This window comes from Clarias gariepinus, chromosome 6 (genome assembly GCF_024256425.1).
Source record: "Clarias gariepinus isolate MV-2021 ecotype Netherlands chromosome 6, CGAR_prim_01v2, whole genome shotgun sequence".
In the NCBI taxonomy this organism is placed as follows: Eukaryota; Metazoa; Chordata; class Actinopteri; order Siluriformes; family Clariidae; genus Clarias; species Clarias gariepinus.
The window spans coordinates 20,975,393-20,999,014 of NC_071105.1; the positions used below are offsets into that span (position 1 = coordinate 20,975,393).

Here is a 23,622-nt window from a genome sequence, read left to right on the forward strand (position 1 = left end):
TATACTGTATACTGTACTGAGTGAATGTATTCTAGAACATAGAACATCAGTGCCCCTGCAGAACATCAGTGCCCCTGCAGCACAGAGGGTTAAGGCCTAACAGTGGCAGCTTGTTTGGGCTGGGGATTGAACCTCCGAGTGTCAGACCAGTAACACAGAGTCTTAACCATTCAGCTACACCATTTATACACTACTGCGAATAAACCAAGGTCTTTTACTGTAGATATTCAGACAGAAAACTATTTTACCAATAAAGACAAATTTCACCTGCAACAGAACCACATAAAAAAAGAAATTTGTACAGTGAACAGCTAGAGCGATTAATGGATATCAGGGGCTTTTAACCAATTTTGTGAAGACCTTCTATTGACAAGCTCTGTTTCCCCCAATAACCCAAATTATTATAAACACTATATTTGTTATTCTGAAAACAGTTGACAGGATCCTATTAAAGGGGACATTTGGTTATTTTTGTTTCTCATAAAAGGCTGTGAGGAACAAAAGGCTGAATGTAAACACACATAATCTACGCACACACACTGATGAATGATCACACATGCACACTGTTTCAGTTCAATTCAGCAAAATTTTATTTATATAACGCTTTTAACAATTGTCACTGTCACAAAGTGGCTTTGCTGAGTCAAATCATTTTAATTTTTTTATAATTTCAGTGTTACAGTACAGAATCCCTGGGTACTACAGTACTTCTGTAATACAATGGGATGGATGTAAGATACCACTATGCAGGTACAACCTGATTGATGCACCTACAGTGTTAATGTGACACCTTTTACCATCTCCAAACAGGAGAAAGCTTACACAATATGTTCTTTTTACCATCTCCAAACAGGAGAAAGCTTACACAATATGTTTTTTTTACCATCTCCAAACAGGAGAAAGCTTACACAATATGTTTTTCATTTTATAAAACTTTTATGATCTTAGGTACTGTAGGAGACGTGAGTAAACAGCTTAGTACTGACTTTATAGTGAATTTTTTTCTTGAACTCAAGCCCAGTGTCAGTAAGCTAAAGTTTTTAAATAAATTTGTTGTTAGATTTTTTTATTTCAGCACATGGTCAATGTTTATCAAGAGGTATTTGTTATCTTGAACGTGGATTGCTACCTGATTAGGGAATGTGCTGTAAATGTGTTTTTATGAAATTTATACTCTAGGATTTTATGTAAACTTTTTATGGTTGATTCTCTATTTGTACTTAAAATCACTCCAGGTGAACATAAAACAGATTACAGCTAATTTTATCATTGTAAAGATTTATCTCATCATTGCATTTGCATTGCCTTATGAAACATTCGCGCCCGTTCTAATTCAGCCGGGGCGCTCATGTGGCTAATGCAGCGCCTGGGTTTATTATATCTATGTATAATGCTTTTCTGGATGATAAAAATAAGGATGTTTTGATTAAGGTTTTTAAATAAAGAAAAAGCAAAAGTGTAAAATTTCTGAAAAAAAAATTGTTTGTAAAAACTCAAAAAATAGACCTACTGTATGTTACCATAGTTTTGTAGTTATATTAATTTTCTTATTACTTCAATTGTACTTATTAAATGATTAGCTACTGGTCAGAGCGAGTAGTAAAAGTTTTACAATAAAAATTATACATGTGTCATTATGTGCCCTTACTTAAGCACTTTATATAAAAAAAAGCTCTTACTTAGAAATCATTGAGGGGTCTACAATTTTTAGCATAGGTGCATTTCCATTTTGAGAGACAGAATCTAAAAAGAAAAATTCGAAAATCACATTGTATGATTTTTTAACAATTTATTTGTGAATTACTGTCTCAAATAAGTATTTGATCACTTGCTTATTAGCCAGATTTCTGATCCTCAAAGACCTGTTATTTTGCTTTTAAATAGTCCATTTCCTGGCTTTGTGCTTTGGGTCATTGTCATGTTGGAAGACCCAGCCCCGACCCATCTTTAATGCTCTGACAGAGGGTAGGAGGTTTTTGCCCAATATGTCACAATACATAGCTCCGTTCATCCTCTCCTTAATACAGTGCAGTCGTCCTGTCCCCTGTGCAGAAAAACACCCCCAGAGCATGATGCTTCCAGCCCCATGCTTTACTGTAGGTATGGTATTATTGGGATGATACTCATCATTTTTTTTCCTCCAAACACGGCGAATGAAGTTAAGACCAAAAAGTTCTACTTTTGTCTCCTCTGACCTTAGGACTTTCTCCCATGACTTCTCTGGATAATCCAGATGGTCCCTGGCAGACTTTAGACGGGCCTGGACATGGGCTGATTAAGCAGGGGAACCTTTCGTGCGATCCAAGGTTTTAAACCATGATGTCTTAGTGTTTTACTGATAGTAGCCTTGGAAACGATGGTCCCAGCTCTCTTCACGGCATTGACCAGCTTTTCCCATGTAGTTCTGGGCTGATTCTTTACCATTCTTAGCATCATTGATACCCCATGTATCTACTTAGACTTTGGCTGATTGTGGGGTGCACAGGTGTCTTTATGACAGCTAACGACCTCAAACATGTGCTACTAATTTAGAATTATAACAAATAAATTGTTAAAAAATCATACTATGTGATTTCCGGATTTTTCTTTTAAGATTCTGTCTCTCACAGTCGAAATGCACCTATGCTAAAAATTGTAGACCCTCCATGATTCCTAAGTAAGAGAACTTGCAAAATCACAGGGTGATCAAATACTATACAACATTTATGTTTCTTTTTTTGTCATGTAATAGCCTGAACATTTTCTGAAACAGTCTTCTATACAACATTCTTTCAAAAGACATTTCCTTTTTGTTTTAGAAGCCACGTATCACCTACACAGCTACGTACTGTACTTAATGATATTTTTCAGTACTTAAAATATATAGACCAACAAAAATCTTCTTAATAAGCATAAATTATATGTAATTAAATGAAAATGGTTAAGCAATTAGAAAAACAAACTATAAAATTGCTGTTTGTAGTACCTCCTCTTGATATGTCACTTCCCTCAAGATCCCTGATCTTTCTCCAAAAAAGTGAAATACGACCAACATTATTTCATACATGTGCACATTGTGACTGTTATGGGAGGTACAGGGGGGAAAGGGAATAATTATTTGATCTCCTGTAGATTTCATAAGTTTGTCCACTATCAAAGTCTTGAAGGGTCTATAATTTTATTATAGGTTAATTTTAATGAATAGAGACAGAATATAAATTAAAATCCATAAAATAAATTCATTACATAAATGTTATAAATTAAGTTGCATTTCAGTGAGTAAAATAAGTATTTGATTCACTACCAACCAACAGTAGTAGTAATTCTGGCTCCCACAGAGTGGTTATTTACTCATGCAGTACACAGATTAATTTAAGAAGGTGCTCCTAAGAACAACTTATTATTTGTATTAAAAAAATGCTTTCATTCAAACCCTTACTACCATGGGCAAGACCAAAGAGCTGTTAAAAGACGTCAGGGACAAGATTGTAGACCTACAAAAGGTTAGAATGGGCTTTAAGACCATCAGTACGAAACTAGATGAGAAGTATTATTGTCCTATTGGAGAGAATATATCCGAATAGTAAAAATAGTAGTACTATGTAGTAGTAGTAGTAATAGTAGTAGTAGTAGTAGTAGTAATAGTACATACCCTCGGTCTAGAACTCCATGCAAGATTTTACCTCAAGGGTTAAGGATAATCACGAGAAATCAGTCCAGGGATCAGTCCAGAACTACACAGAAGGAGCTTGCGAATAACCTCAAGGCAGTTGGGACCAAAGTCATCAAGCAAACTACTGTATTGGTGACACAAGATGCTGCCATGAATTGAGATCTTTCAGAGCAGCAAGGTCCCCCTTTTCAAGTAGGCACATGTACAGACCCGTCTGAAGTGTGCCAAGGAACAGAGAAGGATTGAGAGAAATGCTGTGATCAGATGACAAGCTGACTTTGGTGCATAGAGGGCTCAATGGATGGGGCAGTGTATTGTAAAAATTTGAATAAGAACCTCCTGAAGTTAGGATGGGTCATGCAGCACCTGTTGTATGTTTTGACAATGACCAAAACATACCACCAAGGCAACAAAGTTGTCGCTCTAAAAGAAGCACATTAGGGTCATGGAGCTAGTTTCCAAACCTTGATTTTATAGAATACATCTGATAAACGGGTATTTTGTCTCCTTTAAGTAGTTTTTTATTTTATTTCAACCACTACTATCTCTATTGTCTAACAACTACTAGATGATAATAATTAAGATAACGATGGGATGTTATTTTGCATGTTTATAGTGGATTAACTTTAACGAAGAGTAAGTGGTGTTCTGAGTAAATAAGGCTTTTGTAAACTAGGACAGTTGATAACATAGACTGTCCAAAATAATTAGGCACACTCTGTGCCAGGTAATGATTGGTTGCTGTCTAACACATGAGTGTGACTAATAAATCAATAGCTAGAGCTGATTTTGTTGAGCCTACTTGCTTGGCTAGAGTCCACTGTGGTGATTATATCCAAACTCCTCTTTGACTCTGACACTGGATAAGCTGCACTCCTGCTCCTCAGCCTCTGACAGAAAGCATGCTGCTCAGAGGAGATAATGAATTGACAATGACTTACCGTCCCCTCCTGCCCTGTGTAACCCCTACACATTACTTCTGATACCACACATCCACCACAGAATAAGGTGCTAGTCTTCATGTCTTAGAAGATTTGTGAAATGAGATTTACGTTATTTTATGAAAGTCCTGTTTGCCAATGCAGCAAGAGCCAAGCTTGGACTAGGAGTCAGATTTAAATTTAATTCACCACACCAGGTGTTTAGTTTCTGTAATGCGGTTGTTGCAGGAGAGATGGAAACACTATAAGGGAGCTGCGTGATGACACTCTCTCCCAAGATATTAAATAAGGGGAAGCGTGACTAGACATCATTTCTAGACAATATGCAATGATAAATCTTTAAAGGTCAAGGACAAATTATAGAAATATCAATGAGAAAGCCAATGCATATTGTGAAACTTAACTTTTGCTTACCTTCCTACCTACCTACCTACCTACCTACTGTATCTATCTATCTGTCCGTCTGTCTATACATTATATATAAACTGTAGACACACCCACACATTAAACACTAATAATGCGCTATAAACATACATATTTTTTGTAAACGCTTATGTAGCATTTTATTTAGCTACATAAAAACACTAATAAATAGTAGAGCCTGTAGTGTGCCAATAAATCATTCATCACGCAATTACATCACACCCACCAGTCTCAGCTGTTGACATATGCCACTTTGATACTAGCTTCTAACCCTACCATATGTGTGTTCCTCGGCATACAGTGGAGATTCATCAGCCCGGTCTAGTTTTGGTGAGCCTGTGCCCACTGCATCCGCTTTCTCTTCTTGCCTGACAGAAGTAAAACCTGGCCTTCCTAAAGGTTCAATATGTTGTGCACTTTGAAATGCTTTTCTCCTCACCACAATTGAAGAGAATGGTTATTTGAGTTACTGTAGCCTTTTTGTCAGCTTTAATCAGTCTGGCTATTTTCCATCAATCTCTCTCATCAGCAAGGCATTTATGCCCAGAGCACTGCTACTCACTGGACGATTTTTTCTTTATTACACCATTTTGAGAAACCTCTTGAGACTGTCATGCATGAAAATCTCATTGGATCAGCAGTAGAAATACTTAAACAAGTCTGGCACCAACAATCACGCTATGGTCCGAATCACTGAGATCACATTTTTCCCATGCTGATGGTTGATGTACACATTACCAAACGTTACTGGGCCATATCTTCATGCTTTTATGTGTTCACCGCTGCCCCATGATTGACTGATTAGGAAATAACTAAACATATATATAGTATACTATACAGTGCCCTGTGTGTGGATGTATGCAGGCTAAGGGTATGATGTTAATGCTTGGGCTAACTGTTTTCGAGCAAATAACTCATATTTAAAATGTTACATTTACTCCCTGTTGTTTTCATTTCTGGTGTTAATGAACCCAATTAGATTTAAATCCATCAAATGAAATAGTGGGGGTTGCAGTGAGATCAAGACCTGTACAACACCAAAATGTACAATCATTTCTTCCAGCTCTGTAGGTAGGTTAGCTGCTGGCAAAGGGAAATGTCTCACTTTCTCTCATTCATTGTATATCCCAGCACAGCCAACCCAATAGACTGACATTTTTAATTTCATTGCTTCACAGCTGGAAGTCAGAGAAATATAGTGTATACAGTATATGAATGCCTTCATGAGAAAAGGGTGTGGGGGGGTTGGGTGAGCAACGTTTGCCTGTAAATGTACAGGTATGACTGTTAGACAGTAATTATTTAAAACCTAAATGATGACTTTCCAACAATTAAAATTTGGTATAATCTGTCCTACATACAATTTTTTACAGCATCTGGAAGCTACCAGATGATTTTTTTCTAAAAGCCGATGGGGGGCACTGAGTACATTGATGGTTCTAAATACAGGAGTCTTTTCCCTAAACCATTATATGCAGTCATTTATTTTTATTAAATGAAAATTGGCACCTTGCTTATGTAACTGCACGTGAACCGTTCTCTACAACACTGTTCTCCGGTCTAATACCTGTTCCTAGCACAGGACCGATCTGTTTCGTTCAATAATTACACAATGTTTTTTGTCATCCTATTCTTGCAGCTCAGCCATTTGCTGCTCCACTTAGCTTGACAGTAACAGATGTGAAAATTGCATCTCCTATCAGAGTAAACAACAGCTGATAACAGTCGAGAAGCACTGTTAGATATGGAAGAGCCATATTTGTTTCAAATTAGTTTATCCACAAGCCTCTCCATGCCTGCAAGCAGCCACCAGCTCCAGCTGTGAACTGTGAGCAGTTAGAACGCATGCATAAGTGAGAGATACTGCATTTATCATGTATAGTTCAGGAAACGTAAGCGCTCTAGCGAGTGCTCCTGCATGACTGTTATAATACTACTGATAAGCATTAATGTTATTAGGTCATTTAAACATTCATGTTTGTAATGTTATCCGGTCACAGGATGAATGAATTATATGCATTTATGCAAATTCAGACACGGTTTAAGCATTTGCAAGTCATTTATTTTAAAGGTAGCTGTTATAATTAAGTGCCCTTTAAGTTCTGATTAAAAAGCTTAAAATAAGGCTTGCGTGTGTAACAAGTGTTAAGCTCTGAGCAGAAGAGTGCAGAGAGATCACATGCTTTATCTCAGTAATATTTGCTTAATGGTGTAAAAGTCCAGTTACTGTACATAAAATCCTTTGCTTACAAATCTACAGATGAGCAACTATCACTATAATTTTCTTTTAATGTTTAACCACTAATTATTAATTTATAGCTAGAAATAAAACACTTCAAAGTGGGTATGTTTTGTTGCACACTGATGCTTCACACTAAGTTTTTCACTGTGGATAAGGAACAGATGAGAAATCTGTTTTGAGGTGGATGTAAGAAGAATAAATGAATACTTTACAGTTTATTTTTCTTTATATAAATTTTATATAAATGTTTGCAATAAACTGAGGATTTATTAAAAAAGCCATAGTGGTTTATTCATCCATCCATCTATCCAGGAACCTCTGTAGTCCAACGAGGGACTGTGGAGGCCAATAGTGACCAGTGTATTTATTCCTATTTCGTATGACCGTGGTAGGACCTCCAGTCATTATTCACACATGCATTTACACTATGGGCAATTTGGAAATGCCAAAATTGCCATAGTGATTTATGTAAAACAACTTAATTATGTTCTGCATTTTTATCATATGTTCACCTGTTATGGTAATGTGCATTGGGTGCCTTTACATGGACCTTAATTTTCCACTAATAATGGGAATAATAGCCAAATTAGAATAAAAAAGCATCATGTCAGAACATTCGGAGAACAATCTGAGTAAAAAGGGTGGCGTAAAGCTCTGATAATTTAGTAAATATTAGCCATTTAAACACTTGATCTGATCCCGTCTCCCTTGTTGGATGAAATATATTCTTTTTGCACAGTTGCGCCTCATGGGAGTAATATCAGGGGACATAACGATAAATATTAGGGTACACAAATTTTGCTTCCATTTCTGATCGGTAAACTCTGTCAGAACAAGTCTCTGCCACTAGTCTTTACGCTGTCTCTGGTCGAGGATGGAGAACTGATTGGCTCCCCATGTCATACGTAGTAAAGCATCCAACCAGTAATAGATACAACTGAAGCAACTGAATTTTTGTAAACAATCATAACGCAGAAGGCAGGATTTATCAGAAATGATTGGAAGTGTAAACTAACTAATAATACGTAAACTAATATTCTTTCCAGCAGGTGTATACACTGTATACACTCACCTAAAAGATAATTAGGAACACTTGTTCAATTTCTCATTAATGCAATTATCTAATCAACCAATCACATGGCAGTTGCTTCAATGCATTTAGGGGTGTGGTCCTGGTCAAGACAATCTCCTCAACTCCAAACTCAATGTCAGAATGGGAAAGAAAGGTGATTTTGAGAATTTTGAGCATGGCATGATACTGTAGTTGGTGCCAGCCGGGCTGGTCTGAGTATTTCACAATCTGCTCAGTTACTGGGATTTTCACGCAGAACCATTTCTAGGGTTTACAAAGAATGGTGTGAAAAGGGACAAACATCCAGTATGATGCAGTCCTGTGGGCGAAAAAGCCTTGTTGATGCTAGAGGTCAGAGGAGAATGGGCCGACTGATTCAAGCTGATAGAAGAGCAACTTTGACTGAAATAACCACTGATTACAACCAAGGTATGCAGCAAAGCATTTGTGAAGCCACAACACTCACAACCTTAAGGCGGATGGGCTACAACAGCAGAAGACCCCACCGGGTACCACTTATCTCCACTACAAATAAGAAAAAGAGGCTACAATTTGCACGAGCTCACCAAAATTGGACAATTGAAGACTGGAAAAATGTTGCCTGGTCTGATGAGTCTCGATTTCTGTTAAGACATTCAAATGGTAGAGTCAGAATTTGGTGTAAACAGAATGAGAACATGGATCCATCATGCCTTGTTACCACTGTGCAGGCTGCTGGTGGTGGTGTAATGGTGTGGGGGATGTTTTCTTGTCACACTTTAGGCCTCTTAGTGCCAATTGGGCATCGTTTAAATGCCACGGGCTACCTGAGCATTGTTTCTGACCATGTCCATCCCTTTATGACCACCATGTACCCATCCTCTGATGACTACTTCCAGCAGGATAATGCACCATGTCTCAAAGCTCGAATCATTTCAAATTGGTTTCTTGAACATGACAATGAGTTCACTGTACTAAAATGGTCCCCACAGTCACCAGATCTCAACCCAATAGAGCATTTTTGGGATGTGGTGGAATGGGAGCTTCGTGCCCTGGATGTGCATCCCACAAATCTCCATCAACTGCAAAATGCTATCCTATCAATATGGGCCAACATTTCTAAAGAATCAACCTTGTTGAATCAATGGCACAATTAAGGCAGTTCTGAAGGCGAAAGGGGGTCAAACACCGTATTAGTATGGTGTTCCTAATAATCCTTTAGGTGAGTGTATATTCTAGTACATATATACACGCTTAACACACATGTTGTCGAATCAGGTCCATACTGTATAAACAGTTAAGTTGTGATCATTTAACAGAATGACAACTTAAAGTCATATTGTTTGTGTAAGCATACAGTAGATAGTATTTTTCAAATAGTTGGTTCACTTAGCAGAAACTGCAGGTTGCCATTTGATCACCTCTGCCATATATTTTACTGCATGGCTAACCATAAAAAAGGGAAAAAGCAGAAATAAGAAACGGTCAAGCATTCATAATAAATTCAGTGCTGTTCACATTGAAAGAGGTGTGTATGGCTTGGAGTATAAAAGTCAATGTCACTAAAATAAATGTAATTTATAACTTAGCATGTAAATTTGCTGTTTGTTTTGTTTTAACCAGAAAATACCATTTTGTATAAAGGAGGAAAAAAAGTCTGTAAACAATTGAAAACAATTTCTGACAAAAATTGTCATAAAGATACCCTGATTGTGCCTTTGTTACTCCGTTCGGCAAGTCCACCTGCAGTTGTCACGTTCAATGTCCTGAGAGTTGGTTTCCTCTTCGGTGAGTAATGCAAAAAGATATTAAACCTGACACAACTGGCCAGTGCATATTGAAACTGATGCTCTGCCTGGAGCTGTGCAGATATACATATGTTGTGCATAGTACATCTGTTGGGGCACTGTGGCGAGAACGATGACGTTGGAGTTAGTGTGAAATCATGTTGTCATTTTAAATCTGCTACTTAAACACTGAGGTGATAGTCATGACAAGCAAGTGTAACCTTTTCCTTCCTGCAAGTGGGTCTTGGGGACAGGAGGTGGTAAAAATGCAAGACACCTCCCAAAATAAAATCCTTGGTGAAGTTAACAGGGTCAAATGCAACATTTTGTCGGGCAAATAAAACCAAACAACCTTACCGTGTCCTAATACTGACTAACATGTCAAGAATTTTCACATATATATTTTTTATTTTCTTTACCCTACTAAGTCTTTAATGCAGTAAAAGAAATCTTAAGACACTGAGTGAGGTTGTAAATCTCTGCTCTTGCCTTTAACAGATCCCTCAAGTGAGCTATGCTTCTACAGCACCGGAGCTGAGTGACAACACACGCTATGATTTCTTCTCTCGGGTGGTTCCTCCAGACACGTATCAGGCCCAGGCTATGGTGGACATTGTGCGACACATGGGGTGGAACTATGTCTCTACTGTAGCATCTGAGGGAAATTATGGTGAAAGCGGTGTGGATGCTTTCATTCAGAAGTCCCGTGAGGATGGTAAGTGTCTTTTGAGCTGTTCTTGATTGTTTTAAGTCCTACTGTTGAAAGAGACCCTTCCCAAGGCTGGCTGGTAAAAAAATAATGCTCAGTTTTCAGCAACCATTAGTAGATTTTCCTTACTTTACCGCAACTGATAGCACCATAAATGGTCCTACAGAATGTGAAAATACATAGAAATGTACAGTATGATGTAAAAGGTGGGGCGGATTTACAGAGAAAAAAATAGAAGTAAACTTTCCAATTAGAATAGAAATTGTATGTCTTACTGTATGCATAGTGGTAGTCTCATGCCTAAAAGGCTTAACCATGATGGTTTGACAGTAGTAACTCCATGGACAGTGGAGTCCCTAGAAGCCTAACTGTAAATATTTCTGTGTGATGTCATTTATTTGCTGCCCTGTTGCAAACTTCCAAGCCTCTAAAGACATCGGTATCTCTCGACGAAACTACAAATTCAGTTTGATTGACAACTCAGCAGATGTTTTCTGCCAATTGTCAAAGAAAACGTTTGGCTTTATCTCTTGTCACAAAAGTAACAGGACACAACTCTCATTAAAGCTCCCTCTAGGCATGCTTTCCCATATCAAATGGGAAGTGCATAGGTTCTTGCTTTGTAATAAAGGCAGATAGGGATAAAACAACACTACAACCTGAAAAAAAGATAATTAAAGTAAGTAAAGATCTAAAATTCTACTGAAATAGTCCAACATAGTTCAGGGCTTTCCCTGCTGAATCAAACCTGATTCAAACTATTCATTATTTACTGTAGCACGGTTTAAAGATGCAGAATAAATACGTAAACTTGAACATACAGTAATGATCCTGAATCTGAACTGAACTGCTTGTCTGCTCTCCTGACCCTGCACTAACATACAGTACTTAAATGTTAAATTGTTGTATATAGCAGGATTGTTTCTCAACATTACAGTACATGTTAATTTTACAGTTTTTTAATACTTTGAAAAGATTGCTAAATAGAAAATTGAAATTTATTTTTAGTGAAGAAAAAGTTTCCATGAGGTCTTTTGACCAACCAGGCTCTTTCATCATGAACGTATTTCTTTGTACCTTTGTTAGTTTTCTCCTTGTAAATACACACATACACACACTATGAGCGCAGTGATGCAGTTATTTAGTAAAATAACTGTCTTAGGCCTTTGTGCTACGATGTGTGTGTGTGTGTGTGTGTGTGTGTGTGTGTGTGTGTGTGTGTGTGTGGCGAATTTGATTCGAAAGTATCGAATTACATTTAACAATGAGAAAGACAAATCAATTTGGAAGCCAGGAAATATTTAAGCACCGTGAAATTAAACTGCAATTTAGTGCAAGCCAAAGTAATAAGATACAGTTTTGCAGCAAATGTATTATACTTCTTATAGTCTTGGAAAACAACAATGAGCAAAGGCAAAACATAAAAACTCGTATCCTAAAGGTGGCATTTATTTTCTTTAAGCCAATAGACAATTCAAATGTAGTTCCCATTAGGAATCCCAAAGAATGAATATTATCCAAACATATTTCACTAGGTGTTGAATGAGAACAATCTCCATAACCCTTCAGGGGCACAAAGCAATAGCTGTATCATACTGTGTAATATTACCCTGAAATTTTCTATGACAATCATGCATTTTCCTACCTCTTTCTCACATTGAATGAAATTGCATTTTAGTAGAACAAATGGTGGGATACATTTTATCACATGGTAGGGACACTGCCATCAGCTATGTAATTATTTTCCAAGTCCACATCTGTACAAGCTAAATGTAGGATACCTGGTGTAAAAGATAGAGGGACACTTTGGAACTGGAATCCTACCCCCAAAATAAAGTGTCAAGTGTAAGAGAATGATGCAGTTATTCTTATGTGGGTGGGATTGGGAAGAAGGAAATAATGATAGTGGGAAGAATGATAAAACAGTCTTTTTTTCACAAATAGGCCAGAAAAAAGATTACATATGATGCATAATTTTTTTTAACTACTAAAAATAGACTGTTGTGGAATAGTGAAACTCATTTAATCTAGATTTATTATGTGTAACGTAAAATATTTCAAGCACTTTTGTGTGTTCACTTTGATGATTATAGCTTATATCTCATGTAAATTCCCTAATACCTATTAAAAAAGGATTTACAATACAGAAATCCGGCAACTTCTGAAAGGTATTTTAATTTATGCGCTCAATACTAGTGGAATTAACTGCCACCAGCATCCTTCTTTTATGTGCCCGAGTTCTTTGCCATTGAAAAGAATGGAACGTTTTACTACCAGGGAAATGTTATGTTTCATGTTCAGTCAGTCCACTACAAGCTTATTTTATATTAGAAAAATGTTGCTGAAAAAAAAAATTGCTGTTCTCTTTCTTTTGCTTCATATAGAGAATTGAGGCAACTAAGTTTATTCCAGAATAATGCAAAACTTTATGTGTGCGTTAAAGTAGTATAGAATATAGAGAATTAGCTGCTAAATTAGCCGTTTTGTTAACTACATTTATACGTCAGCTTAAATTAATGCAGGTGAAATGAGCAGCTTTACACTCATTAAATCTTATCTTTGGCTCATTCTTGAAAAATGCAACCAAAGTGTTCCGTGTTGCTTAAAGTACTTAATGATCATAAGCATGAACATAAACTAAGAGTAAACTTGTCAATAAGTTTACTGCTATTCATCTATTTAAACATTCTACATACTTTGAAAAATAAGTTCAAGTCATATTTTGATTCATACATCAGGTATCAGCTTTAACAAGACTGTGAAATAATGTAACATAAAATGAAATACATTTTTGTTTTATAGACAGTTATGTAATAGGGTGTCACAATACACACATCTTCACATAAATAAGCTGCATTAGAATTAAAGGGTAAATGTTAAACCTTGGACAAGATTTCACTGATATTCGTTTATTTATTTATTTATTTATTTATTTATTATGAGTGTCTGAATTAAAGAGCTGTTTCTTTGACATTGAACTGTTAGCTAGATGCAAAGCAAAGACACATAGCTCTTTGTAGCTCTACATGGTTCGAAATTCTGTAAGGCAAGACCATGGTCACTTGTTAAATCTGAATTGAATAAGCTCTGTGTTTTTGTCTACTGCGGTTAGCACTGTGGCCTTACACATCCAGGGTTGTGGATTCTATTCTTGCCTCTGGTCTATGTGCGTGGAGTTTGCATGTTCTCCATGTTTTTGATGTGTTTTGATGGGTTTCCTTCAATGTCTAAGTGTTCCTTCCTTGAATGTCTAAAGACATTCAAATTAGTCCAATTTGTGTGTGTTCCAAATAGTCTGTGTGTGTGTGTGTGTGTGTGTGTGTGTGTGTGAATACTCATGTTCCTTGCTCTAGGCCACCCACAACACTGTACAGTATAAGCATTTACATTTACATTTACATTTAGTCATTTGGCAGACGCTCTTATCCAGAGCGACTTACATTTTTATCTCATTACACATCTGAGCATTTGAGGGTTAAGGGCCTTGCTCAAGGGCCCAACAGTGGCAACTTGGTGGTTGTGGGGTTTGAACCTGGGATCTTCTGAACCGTAGTCCAATGCCTTAACCACTGAGCTAACCCCGGCCCCAGTACAGAAAGCAGTACAGAAGATGAGTGCATGAGTGAGTGACAGTATTTGCTACTGTTCCTAATACACTCACACAATCATCTAACTTCTCCAAACATTATACAATGGCTTAACTGGCTGAGAGGAGCATTCAAGCTTTTATCGGGTACAACGAGAGCAACTTTAACTGATTTGATGTTCATTAATAACAGCATCATATTTGCTGAGGCAACTAACACACTTTATGCCATCGTCCATATCACCTATCATATGAAGATCAATGTGTATAAGACCAAAGTCTTGACAACAGATAGATCATGGGTCAATGTGCATCTCAATGGCATGCACATCAAACAGGTTTCAGAATTCAAGTATCTGGGGTCACTGGTTCAGAAGATGAAAGTGTAATCCACCACTGAAGTACACAGCAGGATTGGTCCGGCAACAGCAGCATTCGCCTTGCTTAAGTGGTGTCTCTGGAAGAACGCCAACATCACATTCAAGACCAAAATCCTCTTCTTCTGAAGACTGATCCTGCCAATTCTTGTTAAGAATCTGAAACATGGACGATGCTCAAGCCCGATCTGAACAAACTCCAGGTTTTCCAGAAGTGCTGCCTGCATTAGATCCAAGTAGTTTCATATACTGTATGCAACAAAGTCACACGGGACAGTGGTAAACAACCAACATTTGTACCATCTACAAAACCGAAGATTGTGATGGTTTGCTTATGTTTGCAGAATGAAAATCAGCTGGCTGCCTTAAAAAATCCTATAAAGTAAATGAACACCGAAGTGGAGAGTTCAGCATGCTACACCTAAGAAAACATGGCTCAAGCAATTCAAGGGACCTGTGGCTCATCGTTCACAAAGCCAGTAATGTTGTCACTGATCGCCTGTAGTTCAAGCGTATTATTATGAGAATCAGAAATACGACTGCACCCACAGAACAACCCGCTCTTGTTGTGGCTAGTTCAGCGACGATTACCCAAAGATGCAAAGATCACTCCGGGGACCAGGGATGTTGAGGCCAATAGACTTTATTCTTTCCTGAATACAGCCGAGCAGTTTCTCTGCAGAGGAAAATGCTCTCGTCTCCTTTATGATGCATGCTTATATACGTTTACATGACACTTCTTCAACATCCTGTTCCCACCAACACAATACTCTCATACATGTTCATCTTATGGCTGAAGGAAATATCACTTATTTAATTGGACAGCTTGTCCATGCGCTCCCATCCTACAGTGGGAAGTATCTGCTCTCTAGAGTCATACTGAGGCCTTGGTGGCTGAACACACAGTTTTAAGTCATGACCCTCTTTACTGGGTACAGTGATACATTTTGCACTATATTGTTCCATACACATATAATATAACAGATTAAGCATTATCTGTTTAGGTACACAATTTGTGATTGATATTTGGTGGTTAAATCACTACATCCTTCCTGTTATCCCCTAGGATACAAAAAAGAAGAAATCTGTGTGGACATGTCTGTGATAGTAGTGCCAGTGTTACACCTTGGCCCACCTTTTACTGGCCATCAGCATTGCAACCTACCTGAAAGTGCAAGTGCTCCCATAAACCAGACAAGGGAGCACTCTAAGATAAAGAAGAGGCTATTTATCTTTTGAGTAGGTAGTGTTTAAAGTGTCTTACATCTCAGATATTATATGAAGTATTTTTTTCAATAATAGCCTTCTTTATAATGAACAAAGAGCCTTAATGTATATCCAAATATACACTTTAATATGATGTACCTTTTAAAAACAAAATGTCTTTTATTAATTGAATAAAGATCGAAATAATAGTAAAATGAAAATAATTGGTTAGTGCATCCTGTAGGTCCTACAGGCATATAAGCACCTATGAATCTCTGCTCTCTTTTAACAACCGTGGTGGTTATTTCTTATCTAGCATGGAAGCTGAAAGAGCAAGCGCGCAGGATAACAGTTACAGTGAGGGATTTTGATCTGCTGCATCATAAAGGCTGTTCTTTAAAGCTCTGTTTGATGTATATTATATCGTAACATACTTAGCAGTGTGACTTCTGCGTAATTCAAGACCTGAAATGTAATACCCTATGACATACCTGTTATTATGTACCATTCAGTACTCAGGCTGTTTTCATTTTGCACTGCTGACTCACCGTTTAATATGATCAGTAATGTCACATAGAATGGAGTGATTCAAATATATCAATATGGGAGCCGAGTGTTGGTTGAGGAATTATTTCTTAATAATTCAGTGAGATGTGCATGCCCGTGATCGCACTGATTACTTAAGACATTTGTCTTGGCTAATAAATGTTGCATGTGCATGGCTCTGATATTGTATTAGGCCTACAGAATATCACTTCAGCAGCTGGCAGGTATTGAATAAATCCTTTTTTTTTTTTTTTTGGTTTTCTCAAGTACAAAAAAAAAAGATGTAAAGGAAAGATTAGTCTCCACCAGGGTTGCACACATCCAACCTTAAAGGCTTAGAACCTTTGATGCATTTTATTTTTCAAATACATTTGCTAAGGTTGACTAGAAACTTGAAGGCTGGAATTAGGCACTGCTTATGTAATGCTGGGTGTAATATGTTTTAATTTAGCTTTGGTCTATTTATTTTATTATTATTTTTATATTTTTTTTTGTACATGTTTAGATGACTTAAATACAGAATTCAAAAACATGCATAACAGTTTTAAAATAAGATCATGAAGCGTATGGGTTCCTTTAAGTTATGAAGTTCGCCAAAGCCATAGGCCTACACAGGGGACAATGTGGACATCTGCATATCTCATTTAAATGTTTTATATAACAACAGAAAAATACACACACACACACGTATGTATGTATGTATGTATGTATGTGTGTATGCATGTGTGTATGTATTTGGAGGAAATCATAGAGGAAATCAGATGAGACATCCTAATTCAAGGACTGATGTGAAAAAATATATATATAATTTACATTGCTTTATTGTGAACTGTAAGAAAAGTGGTTAGCTTGTTCATTAAGCCATGGACGTGTTTTTTAACAGGAGAGTACAGCAAAATTCACCAATTTGCAAAATGACTGGCATTATTTAAAAAAATTGTGAATTAGGAGAGAAAGAAAAAAATAGCCTACACCGTCTGCTCATGTTAATATCTTGTGGCCACATTAAACTGTGTGGAACTGTAGGTACACTATACAGTAAAACAAATACGACATTTATTGTAGCCTGTCCCATCACATGCTGCAACAATACATAGAGCATTTGTCACCTCCCTGAAGCCTCACACTTTCAGAAGCAGATGCTGCAGCTTAAAAACAAATCTGTCTGCTGAATCAAGTGAACTACATGATCGTAATTGTAATAATAACCTGAATTGGCCACCCAGAAAATCATCTGAAGCATCTGCACATGGTGGTTCGAAGGGAAAACGAAAAATTTCATCAATTACCACTGTATGTTCACATTACTAAAACAGCTAATACTAGCCATTAGTTAATGCTATCCTTCTTCAACAAATTTAGCAAACTAACTGCTTGACGACCTTGACAAGCATATTTTTACTTAATTTACATCCATTCTTGGAAATCAATGAATGGTTGCCAGAAATATGAAGTGTTTTAAAGTAGATGCTGTATCCGCATATGTGCATGTGTGCATCGATGTGTGCATGTCCACTTCAGATTCACTTGTTATCATGTGTGAACTGTCATAAAATGCAAGTCTGATCTGAATTTAGCTATGTGACGTGTAAATTGCCAAATTGAACAGGTGTTGATTACAGGCCTTATTGCAAACACTATTGTCACTTTGTCAATAACAAATATTCCTGGCTATAGTTGTGTTAAATTTAACAACAGAAATAATTTTGTCTATCATATGAGGATAAACTGAACACCCCGAGTGTAGTGCATATTTGCATGTTTTTTTAGGAACTGTACATTTGAGTTTCTTTTTCTAATCTTTAAACCAAGGACATCTATTTTTCTGCCTGTGCCTTTTTGGAAATTCATCCATGTGAAATCAAGTTTGCTTCCAGCACTATGTTTTTTTTTTTTTTTTTTGTGTGTGTGTGTGTGTGTGTGTGTGTGTGTGTGTGTTGCACTGCTGCTCTGAGCTGTGCTCTGCAATAAATTATGGCATGGTAATTATGACGTTTATGGTAATCCTACAGTGCTGTGTATTTGCCCGGTTTCTGATTTTTCTTTTTTGCATATTTGTCACACTTAAATAATTTAGATCAAACTAATTAGATAATCAGATTAAAAACAAAATGTTTTAAATGGAGTTTTTACATTTTGGTTTTATTTATATATTAAATTATATAATATATTTTTTCTAAAGCTAAATACAATTTCATGTGCTACACCCAGGCCTGATCACTACCAGACCTGTTGAATAAAGAAATCACTTGTTTAAAACGTGTCGGACAAAATGAAGCATGCTAAAAGATCTCAAAACGTATCATCATGCTCAGATGTAAATAAATTCAAGAGCAGATGAGAAACACAGTAATTAACATGTCAATCTAGAAAGGGTTACATTTTTAAGGCTTTGGGACTTTAGCAAATCATGTTGAGAGCAGTTATCCACAAATGGAGAAAACTTGGAACAGTGGTAAACACTCTAAGGAGTGGCCGGCCTACTAAAATTATTCCAGAAGCTCAACAACGACTCATCCAGACTCTAGAACAACACTGAAGTACATTAAGAAATGTACTGGACAAAATGGCATCCATGGGAGTGTTCTGGGGTTGCTTTGTCACTTTGCGACCTGCACTACTTGCCATAATTGAAGGACCCATGAATTCTGCGCTCTACAAAAAATCCCAAAAGAGAATGTCGAATGTCCAGCCATCAGTTCATGAGCTCAAGCTCAAGGGCACTTGGGTTATGCAGCAGGGCAATAGTCTGAAACACACAAGCAAGTCCAATTCTAAATGTCTCTATAAAAAAAAAAAAAAAAAAAAGAATGAGAAAAAAAATAGGGTTTTTAATGGCCTAGTCAAAGTCTGGACTTAATTCCGATTAAGATGCTGTGGCATGACCTTGATGCTGAGGCTGTTCAAAACCACTGCATTGTGGGTGACTTAAAATCTGCAGAGAAGACTGGGCCAAAATTCCTTCATAGAGATTTGAAAGACTCCCTAGCAGTAATAACAAACGCTTGATTGCAGTTGTTGCCGCCAAAGATGACACAACCAGTTATTGTGTTTAGTGGCAATTACTTTTTTACATAGGGCCAGGCTGGATTGAACAGATTTTTCCCCTTATTTGATCTGATCCTAATATGAGGAGGAATCCTAGAATGAGCACAAGACAACTGTTGATCCGTGGTTTCCATATGACATTATTCACTGCAGCCGTAAGGCAAGCCTTTAAATAATAAAATGTTTTGCAGGGTCAACATAATATAGCTCAGTGCTGAATAAACAGGAGAAATAGAAGCAGACAGGTTCATAGGTGGAGGAGAGCTACAGCAAGAAAAGATGACACATCCTGCACCTGGCATCAGACTGGGCAGCAGGGACTCATGTGCAATTTGGTGAACGGAAACAACAGATTATTATGGATGATAAGCACATATAGTAACCTAAAAGGATGTATATTGTAATAAGAGTGCAAGGACAGTCTCCAGCAGGTTTAGCAATGGCAGCATAATAAAAAGGGAGAGTCAGTAGGTAGCGCAGTCATGAGGACACTGTGGGAGAAAAAACATCCCGCTGCTCCACCATCAACAAGCATGAGGGAACATGTGAGCCCGGGGGTGCAAAGCCATTAAAATCTTCCAGGTTACCAAAACAATCTAGACTCATGTACTCCACTGATCTGCACTTTTACCTAAGACAAAAAATTACTAGTTATCTATTTTAAAGGCTGAGGTTTATTGCAGGACAAAAACACTTCTGTAGTCTGTAATTATTCTAGGCTGAAGTAAATAACCTGCATTTTTTCATTAAAGCATGCTTAGCAAATCATACTGTAGTAGACCAAAAATGTCAGGGGGTTGCCTTGCAAGCATAGAAGGAACATAGGAATATTATTATTCCAAAAAAATTAATCAGTGCTTTTTATAAGTACATTTACTGTACAAGAGTAACACAAGGCAATTCACCATAAAAATGGCTAGCTAGAAAACATAGTGCTGAGTTCATTAAAGTTGTTTATGGCATGCACAGTTTACACAGTTTCCTAATTCATAAGTGTGATCTTTGGCATGTCTGTAGAATCAAACTTGTACAGTATTACACAATGTGTGTAAATTTGTTCAGGCTATATTAAATAGATTAATATACGTAGTGGAGGTGGGGATGTACAAAATATTTCCTAAAATTTAAGAAATAGTGTTTCTCAATATGCAATATGTTCACGTAATTTAGACAGTGTATATATAAATTGTTGCAACATTAAGAGCTAACCTGGATGTGGTCTAAGTCAAAAAGCCTATTCAAAAATGTTTCCCTGGAGATCATCATCTAATTGTATGGATTTAAGATACTTCCTTAAGATTTCTTTCCACATTTTGTGCAGAGAAATCCAAAATGCTGTTATCAGTATTGTTACTGTAAACATTTTACAATAAACAGCGCAGAAATTATGTTAATGCATTATGTTAACCTTAAAATAAAATAAAAAAATTGTATTAATACTGCAAAGTTTTAGTTGACTTGAAATACGGTTTAATAGAAGAGAATTGTTTTTATTAGTCTGAGCTACACTTCTCTAAAGCTACAGTCTGTAATCTTCATAACTCCTGCATATCATTGCTGTGATTGGCCAGTGATTAGTCTATATTTTATTGTCGTGTTACCTTGATTATATTAAACTGAAAAGCAATTAGATTAATAAAAATAAAAGAATTGCAGCAATCAGTAAGGTACGTTGCATTTCATTTTGAGTAATTTATGGGGACACACAACTAAGTAGATTGCAATTAAAGGTGGTTGTGTCTTCCATTTTGACCTTCAGACTTTCTTTCTTTCAGAATAAACCCCTGCTGTTTGTTTTTTTTATTAAACAGTTGGACGATGGCAGAACAGTGAGAGGGTGAGATAGTGGAAATTCTTCAGAAATACTCTCAGATATGGTAGAAGGCACATGCTGGGAAGTTAAATCTGATGTCCAGGCGAAACAATCAGTACATGAATAATAATTTCTCTGGCAGGGTGTGGCTTGGTAGTATCTTTTTTTACATAGACACTGAGACTCCTGAGGAGGAGTGAAATTAAGAGAAGTTTGAGGAATAAAAATGGATTATGTAGGTGAATTTTAGGTGGTTGATTAACAGGCACACAAACATTGGGGTGTGTTAATTTATGGAACAGCTTTTTCTCTAGAGCTGAAAAAAAAATCCATAATCATAACCTCCACCACTTCCATACATGTGCACATACATGACACATGAACACAAAACACACACACACATCCATTGATGTGTGCATGCAAGGCTATTATAATACCATCTCACCTTTAGAAAGTATTTATTTTATTACAACTATTATATATTTATAGTGTTTATATACAGTATGCAAGATTTTAGAGAAGCTAAACAATGTTTTGTTGTACCTTTTATGTGCTACGACAGTAATTCTCTCTTTCTCTCTCTCTCTCACTCACTCACTCACTCACTCACACACACACACACACACACACACACACACACACACACACACACACACACACAAACTAAGTTTTTTGTTATTTTTTAGCCTTTTAGTATTCACTGTGTTTCTGTATATAAAGGATATGCTGAATATTTGCAAGATTTATGCTTTTACACTTCACCTTAAAGAATCACAAAAGAGCTTATGGATTTCAAGGTAACAGCTTACTTAATATGTATTTGTGTAATACCCATAAACTGTGTCAACTGCTGTTGTTTGCACAGTAATACCAGGCTTTTTACTATTTTTTTTGGTTTTGTTAAAAAAATCTTTGATATTAGATTGTATGAAGTGAAGAGGTGTATGTGGGACCGCTTGTTTACTCCCACTCCTGCATGCTCCTGAAAGAATTCATCCTGCAATTATTTCTATTGTCTATAATATTGAAATAGCATCCTTGCATTGTGGCACTCGCCCTTCTCATTTAACTAGGTTAGAGTTTAACATGGTGGGAAAACCTTGCAAATGCCACAGTCAGTGTAGCATTCTCCATCCAAGGGAGTCGGCCACTAAGCTATAAGGAAGTCTCTGTAATTTGACATAAGCTTTGATGCTGTGCGATCTCAGTTTGTATCCGGGAATGCCACCAAGATCCATGGCCATTTGCCAAGAGCGAGAGAGAGAGAGAGAGTAAAATGAGCCATATTGTCTGGTTGGGAGGCATGGCATTAATTTCTCTACTGTCAATCAGCAAGACACTAGCTAGCCATGAGAGTCTAAAAGGTCATGTTTGCAGAGAAGAGCAGATAAAAAAGAATTTTGTATTTCTTAAATACAAAATGTTGTATTTCTTAAATACAAAATCCTTAAATGTGTCCAAAAAAACTGTAATATGATTTGTTGTTGTTGAAGTGTACAGTATGATTTGTTGTACACTGTTGTGGAAGTGTATTTGTTATTTTGCACTTTAAGCACTATTTTAATAGTTATATAATATGTAGTGCAATTGAAAAAAAAGCATAAAAGCTGCAGGAAATGTAAGGTATGGCCTGTCTGTGGCTGTTAAGTGTAATAGAAATTGGCATGCACTTTTATTATTATGGGCTCACTAATAAAAACAGGTTTTCTTTGTCATGTATATAATTTCTTTTCTTTGTAATAAATTATATATATAAATGTATTACAAATAAATCCTCTTTTTTATCAGATAGTTGATACGTTGTTGCTCTCATTGTATTCCTTTATCTGTTGCCCTATAAACTTCCTTTAAATCATAATCATGTTGGATTCTTCTAGTTTCCTTAGGTTTGTAGTAATAGGCCAAATATGTAATGTCCCTACTGCTAGGAGACCTTGAAGAGTCGTTTTTTCAAATAGTGGATTAAATTGGATGACTTTTGAGGGGTGACTGCCACCAACATGCTTCACAGGGGGAGGCTGTTGGCCAGTGTGGCTGTGGCATCTACATGGGCCACCACTGACTGATGAGTAATTTTCAGTCACAGCAGGCTTTAATAACAGGCTACCAATAAAAATAAAAATACAATATATACATGAACCTGAAAATATAAATAAACAGAATTTGCCCTTAATAACAATCCACGCAGAGATCCTTTAAAAATGATGTTATACTGTTGGTATTGCATTGTCAAATACCAAA

General features: G+C 36.7%; 1 protein-coding gene across 3 annotated transcripts in view; it reads left to right on the forward strand.

Annotated features, from left to right (window-relative positions):
- Window positions 1-23,622, forward strand: part of grm4 (glutamate receptor, metabotropic 4) — a 216,720-nt gene that overhangs the window by 141,841 nt on the left and 51,257 nt on the right. For all 3 annotated transcript variants that reach the window (XM_053498325.1, XM_053498326.1, XM_053498327.1), the window contains one exon: window positions 10,595-10,811. In XM_053498325.1, the coding sequence (XP_053354300.1) occupies window positions 10,595-10,811 (217 nt within the window). The remainder of the gene's footprint in view (window positions 1-10,594; window positions 10,812-23,622) is intronic.